Genomic DNA, 9129 nt, shown 5'->3' with positions numbered 1-9129 from the left:
GCAGTTTATGCACGTTTATAATTCACACACAAATTGCGACACCCTTTAGCGTTTATGCACGTTTGTAATTCACATACAAACCGCGACACCCCTGCAGCGATTTACGTTCAATTTGTAAACCGTGGGTCCCTTGTCGCGGTTTATATAGTTTATGAAAAAAATGTATTTTGGTATTCGTTTTGTATAATGTATATTCTGGTAAAGTTGGAAGTCAAATTATTTATTTTGGTAAATTGTCCCTAAAAAAATTATTCTTAAAAATTGAATATACAGATAAAAAAATAAATTATAACTTGCAAAAAATATCTCTAAAATTTATTAAATGGTAAAATTGTAAAAGTCATGTATCTATATAAATTAAATTATATTATATTAAATTATAAGATATCTAGATATTTAATCAACTTAATTAATTAGTTATAATTGATTTGATTTAATAATTTAAAAAATTTGAATAATACTTTTTTAGAATATGCCAATCCAAATAATTTTGATTGAAGATAAGAAAAATTTAACCAAATTATATAATACAATATAATATTTCTAGAATTTTTTTATAGTAAATCTAGCGCCAAAATACTTATCATCATCTATAGTATAATCTAATTTCATAATTATTTAAACTTTATTTTTATGAAAAAAAATTGCATTATTTATTTTGGAAAAAATATTTACTCACTATTATAATTTAAATAGAATATAAAATAGATATTAAACTAAATTCTTTTAGTAATTACTCAATCACAAATATCCAGACGAGACGTAAAATTTAAGAGCATACAAAGTAAATATAACACCTACAATCTTTACACTAACACGATAAAATGATCATAAAAAATCTTTTTAGCTCAAATTAAACAGAACAATATATAATAATAAAGAAACAATCAAATCCAAAAAAGTTATAAAGCACCTATTATGCACTATGACTATTAGCATTGAGGAAGCTTTAACCATTTATTGTTTTATTAGCCATCTTTTTATCTACTCTGCACTTCATCTACGAATACGCCAAAGACCAAACCGATGCTTAAGCCTTTCAAAATCCTATATATTCTGCTCAAACATAATATTATTATGCGTAGTCCACATACACTAAAGAACTGAAAATAACAAAATCATCCATCTTTTTTTTATAGAAATTACTGACTAGAAAAACCGTTGGTAAAAAGATGAGGTTCTCTTATAATATATATGACTTCTTATAATGATAAAACAAAAATAAAAGACATGGAATAATATTGTGTATATTTAAGTTAATTTTAATTTTTTTAATAACCAGATTTGTCATAATGTAACCAATAAACAATGACAATTAATACGGATTGGATATGTTTTGAGTATAATATACATTTTATTATTTTATACGAAACAATATTAGTTTTAATTTATATATTATTATTGGGTATTCAAAATAAAAAAAATATTTGTATTGTTAGTATTTTTTTAACCTTCCTTAATTCCAACCATGAAAAGTTTGTCTACCTTGTTGAAATAAATATAATCTAATTAATTTTTATCTGATAGTATTATATATTGGATAATCATAGGATAATTAACTTTGGTGAAGTAACAATGTAAGACCCCAATTTTTTTTTTAAAAAAAAATTAAATAATAAATTATTTGTGATTTATTATCTTATTTAAAGAAAATTATTATTATTATTATTATTATTATTATTATTATTATTATTATTATTATTATTATTATTATTACTATTATTATTATTATCTTTACTATATTATCATATTTATATACTTATAATATTTATATATTTATTTCCCTTTGGCCGAAGCCTTAAGGGAATTAAGATAAAGAAAGCCAAAACGTGGCTTGCATGCTTAACTATGTATATATATATAATTCTTACTAATGTTTCTTTTATACATATATCTTTTGTATGCATTGCATATATATATATACACACACACGTACATGGAATGAAAGGCAAAGAAAAGGGGAAACGTGGCTTTAATATAGGAATGTAAGATAAGAACTTGACAACGTATTAAGCCTTAATCATCATCAATTACTTTTCTTGCTTAACTTCGTTTTCATTCACAAGCCTAAGGAAAAAGAAAGAACAGAGAGGGAGACCGAAGCTTTATGAGAGAGAACCGTAAAACCCTCTAACCTTCCGGTCTCGATTTCTTGCGATCCGTAACTCTAATAAAAAATTTAATCCGGTAAAAGTGTTCGTATCTTCCTCCTCTACGTATTGGCGTTACCTTTGTCCGATGAAAATCGACGGTGACGTAGCTCCCCTACCCCTTGAGCTTGGCCAACTGGAGTTCTAGGAGGTACGGAGGAATCCGGACGTTTTTCCCTTTAGCAGCACGGTCAGAAAGTTTCTCTAGAGTTTTGAGTATTTCGATTACGTACGAAGGTAGGATTTTGGTAAATTTTCATCGGTTAAATTGATATTTGATGTCGTGATTACTTGTCGGTTGAATTTATATTGATATTTGTGATAAGTTTGAGGTTTGGAGGGTTTAAGTGCAGCCAGGAACTGAGTTATTCTGATGATTGTGATTTTTGGATTACGGTAGGATAATTTGAAAATGTTAAAAGTTGCCGGTTTGATTTATTGAAAATGATTTGAAAAGAGTGTGGAAAATGGTTTGGATGGAACCCGAGAAGGGTGGCAGAGTCCGGATTTTAGGGGAGGTGCCGCCGAAATTTTGCTATAAATCTTAAGAATTGATTTGAAATTTTATTTAGAAGAAAAAGATTGGATTTGAGAAATGGTATTATTTGATTTTTGATTTATTTTTAAAAAAGTACTATGTTTAAGTTTGATTTGAAAATAAAAAGGGGGATTAATTTTGGTTTTAAAAGAAAGAGAGAAGACAAACCGGCACGTGTGATTATGAAATAATTAAAAGGTCACAAGAGGGTGACGGAGAGTAAATAGTTATAGTGTCGTTTGTGAAAAAGTTAAGCCGTGGGCTTGATGTGTGAGTAATTGTACGGAAATCTCGTGTATATGGAATGGCTTCCAGGAGAAAGTGGCACATGCTTCAGCTGGAGAATCAGCGCCTGCAAGTACTTGCAGAGATCATGTTCGGCATACTTCAGCTGGAGAATCAGCGCCTGCAAGGAGTAGAAACTTGCAGAGGTTATGCCGCTGGAATGCCTTATCTGACTTGCGAGTCGAATTGCGTCGGGCGCGGGTCGAAACCGACAAATGAGCTCATTACCTGCGATAGGACCAGACATGCATCATCCTTGTTATGCATTTGCATTTTATTTGATATGGTAAAATTATCTGTGATTGCCTTCCTGTGTTTATGCATTCCTCACTGTTACTCTAAATTGTGGTAATTAGATGCTTCTCTGTAATTCTTGTATAGTTCATTGTGAATTACTTGAATTGTGGTAACCCTGACTAAACTAACTACCCTCGACCCTACTAAGAACCCCCCAGTTCTTATCCCTTTTCTTCCTCCCCTTCAGATGGAGACCGGAGTTATATTTTACGAGATGGACCCTCCCTATATATACGAGGATATTGTACAGCATAGGTTTTATGTAGTAGCTGCGGAGATTAGGACTCGTATGTATATTCTGCGTGATCATCATTTTCATCACCCAATTGACACTCCACAGTTTAACCCCGACATGCCCTATGAGTTCCCACTGCAGTGGCTCCACCCGGATGCTCTATTTCACCCGTTTCATGATGGGCCGGTGCCTCACCAGCATCCCGATCAGCCTGCGGATCAGGCGGACCCTGAGCCTGAGCCCATGGAGGAGCATTTTCCAGAGCATGTACCGGAGGAGGACATCCCAGTGGAGCAGATCTCAGTATCTTCTTCCGAGCCATCTTCTGAGGAGTCGCTTACCGCCTCTATTAGTGGACCAGCGAGTGCTGGTCAGACCAGTAGCACGAGTGCCAGCGCCCCTCCTGAGATTATAGAGATTTTCGATGACGAGGACGAGGACCCTGAGGAGTGTTCTGATGTGGTTGTGATCTCCTCTGACGATGATACCTGAGGCCTGGGAGCTGCGGTTGTGCCTTTTGATAGTTTTTTTTTGTATTAGCGTAGCTTTTGTGTTAATCTCTCACTTTTGGTTAGACTCACTGAGAGAGTAGGGTGTACATAGTTGACTAGGCTAGTTCGGACGCCAGCTTAGGGGTTTTCTGTATGAACCAGGGCCCGGAGTGTTGATTTGTACATAGTAATATTTCTAAAGGGTGGTATGCTAACTTATGGTATATATACATATGACAGTACCTGTATGCTTATGCTTGTGTATGTTTAATTAGTTGTCCTTGCAAGTTTTCTTATAAAAGTTTATCCAAAACTCGATAGTACGCTAACCCGATTACAGGCTTAATAATACAAAGTAAAGGTTTCATGTGAACAAGTTGGTGACACTTGATTTCTGGTATGATCATGACTTACTGGGAATTGGGTCGTTACAAACAATATGGTGTTTATTTATCACAATATCACACGAGTATTTTTATATATAGAATTATCAATCAATTTTGTATTACTTCTGATGAAAATAATATATTCAACATGGATATTGTTTATTAGGTAAAAGATAATAAATTAACAAAAAAATTAATTATAATGGGTATATTCATTTTAAAAAATATTCTTATATCCAATACTATATAAAATACCATGACCACCCTGAATTACTACAGTTTCAACTACCATCAGCAGCGATATAATGCCTAAATTGAGACATTTTCGGGTTATAGTATTTATCAAACCAACAATAATGAAATACTCATCCATGCCTTATTTTGAGTACATTTATACATAAAAGAAATTATACATAAAAAAAAAGAAAAAAAGAGTTGAAATAGCAAAAGCGATAAACATGATGATTCTTATAATTTTGTGTGGCTATCTATATATAGAATACCAGAAGACCATGATTATCTAACAAAATAAATTCGTATTTATTGCATTCAATTTGAATAAATAAAAAATAATTTTATTTTAGTTTAATCCTTAATTCACATTACTTGAATTTAGCTCAATATATCTGATTTGATTTGATTTAATTATTAATAAAAAATTATCTAAGTTGTCTATTTCATTCATAGATTTATTATTTTAATGATTAATAAATTAATTAAATAAATTAATTAATACAGATAATTATTATAATTAATTTAATTTAATAAATTAAAAAATACTAATAGAACATTAAAAGAAATAAATTAGAAAATACTATCAAATCAAATTGATATAAATATTAATAAATTATGTAATATTTAAATATCTAATCAAATCAATTAGTTGATATAGTTAATTTATCGTAATAAATTATATTTAATGAGTTAAAATAAATAAATCGTTAAATACTCTCAAAAGCATGTCATGTCAACTTATGAAACTATCAACTTCCTAATATTATGGTTTAGTTAATAAAAATGATGACATTAATACTTTTTCCTAAGTCTTATTTATAATTAGGAAAGAGTCATAAATAAATTTATTTTCTTAATGAATATTAATTTTGCTGTGAAATTTTATATTGCTGACATTAATACTTTTTCCTAAGTCTTATTTATAATTAGGAAAGAGTCATAAATAAATTTATTTTCTTAATGAATATTAATTTTGCTGTGAAATTTTATATTGCCTTTAAAATTTTAGCATAATTGAGTCCAATTTCTACAATTTGAATTGAATTTACTCGAGAAAATTAAAATATAAATCACATTATTATTACAAAATTACTTTATTAACATAATTAGTGGTGCTTACTTGAACAATTAAATTTAGCTTCTAAAGATATTAAAGTCAGCTGATTTTATTGTCTTAGACCTTCAAAGAATTCACAAGATTGATATAAAAATCTAACCATTAAAATTTCTTTTATTACAATAGATATAATCATTTTAACAAATATTTTTTAAATTCAATATTATAAAAAATACACTGGCACCTTGAATTACTATAGGTTCAACTTCCACTAATAGTGGTAAAATGTCTAAATTGAGATATTTTCGGACTATAGTATTCATTAAACAAACAATTAATGAAACACTCATCTGTACCTTCTCATTTTGAATACATTTATACATAAAAGAAATTATACATAAAAAAATAAATAAATAAAGTTGAAACAGCAAGTTAAAAGCGATAAAAATGACGATTCTTATGATTTTGTGTGGCCATCTATATATAGTAGATTAGAAGACCATAATTGTCTAACAAAATTAATTTGTATTTAATTTAAATAAGTAAGAAATCATCTTATTTTAGTTCTTAATTTACATAATTTGAATTTCACTCAATATATATGATTTGATTTGATTAATTATTAGTTGAAAATATTTCAGTTACTTATTTTATCCATAAATTTATTATTTTAATGACTAATAAATCAATCAAATTAATTAATTAATACACATAATAAATTTGGTTTAATAAATTAAAAAAATAAATTAAAAAATACTAACAGAACATCAAAAGAAATAAATAAAGAAATACTATCAAATCAAATTGATATAAATTAATAATAAATTATGTAATATTTAAATATCTAATCAAATCAATTAGTTGATATAATTAGTTCATTGTAATAATTTATATTTAATGAGTTAAAAAATATAAATAAAAAAATTACTTTTAAAAACATACCACGTCAATTTTATTATTAAGTAAAAAAATTTAATTTTTTTTATAATAGAATAGAAGAATAGATAGATATATTATATTAATATGCCAGTATTGGGGTGGGGATGGGATTGGACTAAAAGTACCGAAACTTGGAATGGAAGAGCAGCTATGCTGGGACTGCTGCGTCTATTGTTTGCAGAAGTAATTATGTTAAATATTCATTAAAATCAACCGCTGAAATTAATAATTAAAATAAAATATATATTAAAATATAAAATAAATATTAAAAATAAATTAAACTATATTATATATATATATATATAAATATAATAATTAATTTTAATAGTTTATTTTAATTTACAAATAGTATTTTGTTCCAAAGCAGTACTAGTGAGGGATTTTCGCAGCAGTATTAGCCTTGTTTAGGTGAATTAATAAATAAATAAATGAATATTAGAATTTCTGCCCTAACCTTCCCTCAGAGCCAGAGGCAATGGAACTTGGTTTTTGCTTGTATGTATATTCATAACTGCTAGCATCACATATTATTTTGATGCTTGCGACTGTGCTGACTGCTTTGAAAAATAATGGAATATATAACATTAAAACAAAATAAAACAATTTCAAAAGCGTCCACTTATTCACGATAAATATCACGATACACAAGATTTTTGGCAATGAAGTGGTTTTTCAGGTTTAAGGAAAACATGTACATCCACACAAGCAAAGAACGAGTATGATTTATTAATGTTGTCTCATTGGTGATAATGAAAGGTGCTAAGTTGATTGTGTAGTAGTAGTAGTAGTGAATTGCAAGTCCAGTTGATTCTGCGCGTCCATTTGTGTGAGGAATTTGACAATTGCTTCCAAAGAATGATGAGGGTCCTCGTATCTCATAAGGTGCTCAGCCACAACTGCAGGGGTGACCTCTGTTTTTTCCAACAAGTCATCGATCTGGTGAAAGAGAGGGTGATGGCCATCAAGTTCAAGATAATTGGAAGCCAAGACTCTGAAGCCTTTACCCTTAAGAAATGACAAGTTGATGTGCATGTCCATGCGACCCGGCCTCAGCAACGCCCCATCAATCCTCTCTTTGTGGTTTGTGGTGAACACCATGATCCTCTCTTCTCCACAGCTTGACCACAACCCATCCATGTAGTTCAGCAAACCAGAGAGTGTAAACCCCTTTCCCTTCCCCAACCCCTCCTTGTCACACTCTGAATCTTGGGGACTTGAAAGGCCTTCCGTTGCTGTTCGAGGCTGCACCTCTTTGTTACAATCAATGTCTTCAATCACAATAATGGAACGGTTTGATGTGTTCCTAATTGCTCTCATGAGATCCGAGTTGGAGAAAACAGAGTTAAGCTCCAAATCATACACATCGAACTTCAAGTAGTTAGCAATGGCCGCAACCAAGCTAGATTTCCCAGTTCCTGGAGGTCCGTACAAGAGGTATCCCCGTTTCCATGGCTTCCCGACTCTCTTGTACAGCTCCTTCCTCCTCAAGAACCGATCCAAGTCATCAATGATGGATGTCTTCAACTCAGGATCCAAGGCAAGCGTGTCAAAAGTAGCAGGGTGAGTTAACTCACTCTGTTCCCAGTAATCACAAGACCTGGAGTAGATTTTAACAATCTTCTGCTCCGCTTTCATGGCCTCGTAGGTTCTCAGCACATGAGGTATGTACCTCTCCATGGCTTTCTCTCTCTGCTTCTCATGGAAGCTCAATATGAATGTGTACTTGGGCTTGGAGGAATCCTTCTCGGTTTTCTCATCGAGCATCCACGTGAACTTGCTTCCTTCAAATTCATCCACAACTTCATGGTTTCCATCAACGGCAAGCACGAGGTTCTTGCAATCTTCAAGCTTGCCAACTTTGAGTGTCTTGTAGGTTCTGTTGATCCTTGAAGGAAGGTATTCGTGTGCGGCATGGTAGAGTTCGTTGCGGTTCTTGCCGGAGGTTCTGTCCCAACTGCGGTCGATCTTGAGGGAGACTTGGTTGCCGGACTGGAACTTGGCGAAGAAAGATTCGAGCTTTGTGGTGATCAAGTTACGGAGTTGACGAGGAACCATGTCGTTGATTGCTGTTCTGAGAAGCATCATGAAGGTGGAGAAGGCAGCATATAGCTCGAACCATGATGATGCTGATGGAATGCCTGTGAAATAAGAAGAAACGTTTTTTGTGTATAATGCCATTGAATTGATGAATATAATTCAGAATGTGATGATGGCTGATGATAGGGTACTAGTGTCGCTTTTATACTACCTTCTCTTTCAACTACTATCCATGTGTGTTTATCAGTGTATGTATGTACTACTTGCACCCGAAGGCATCTTTCTCCCTTTTTTTTCTTTTTCAAAAAAGAAAATAATATAATTACACTATGTAAACTAGAAAGTTCACCGAAATGCAAGGGTTATGACGTTGTGTAATGATATGATATCACGTACGATGCTTCATCATCACTCATTTTTTAATCTTTAGACTTCTCATGCTTCACTCACCCTTCGTATCCTTCTCGTATCTTTTCTACA

At 31.4% G+C, this 9129-nt stretch overlaps 1 protein-coding gene across 1 annotated transcript; it reads right to left on the bottom strand.

Moving 5' to 3' along the window:
* Nucleotides 1-7207: 7207 nt before the first annotated feature.
* LOC130982078 (AAA-ATPase At2g18193-like) lies at nt 7208-8841 on the bottom strand. The gene has a single exon (XM_057905934.1). It carries the CDS (start codon nt 8788-8790, stop codon nt 7372-7374), a length of 1419 nt encoding a protein of 472 aa, XP_057761917.1. The 5' UTR covers nt 8791-8841; the 3' UTR covers nt 7208-7371.
* Between the last annotated feature and the right edge of the window lie 288 nt (nt 8842-9129).

This window comes from Arachis stenosperma, chromosome 5 (assembly GCF_014773155.1).
Source record: "Arachis stenosperma cultivar V10309 chromosome 5, arast.V10309.gnm1.PFL2, whole genome shotgun sequence".
NCBI lineage: Eukaryota > Viridiplantae > Streptophyta > Magnoliopsida > Fabales > Fabaceae > Arachis > Arachis stenosperma.
The sequence above is the reverse complement of the archived record's forward strand: the minus strand, read 5'-3'. Positions and strand labels throughout refer to the sequence as shown.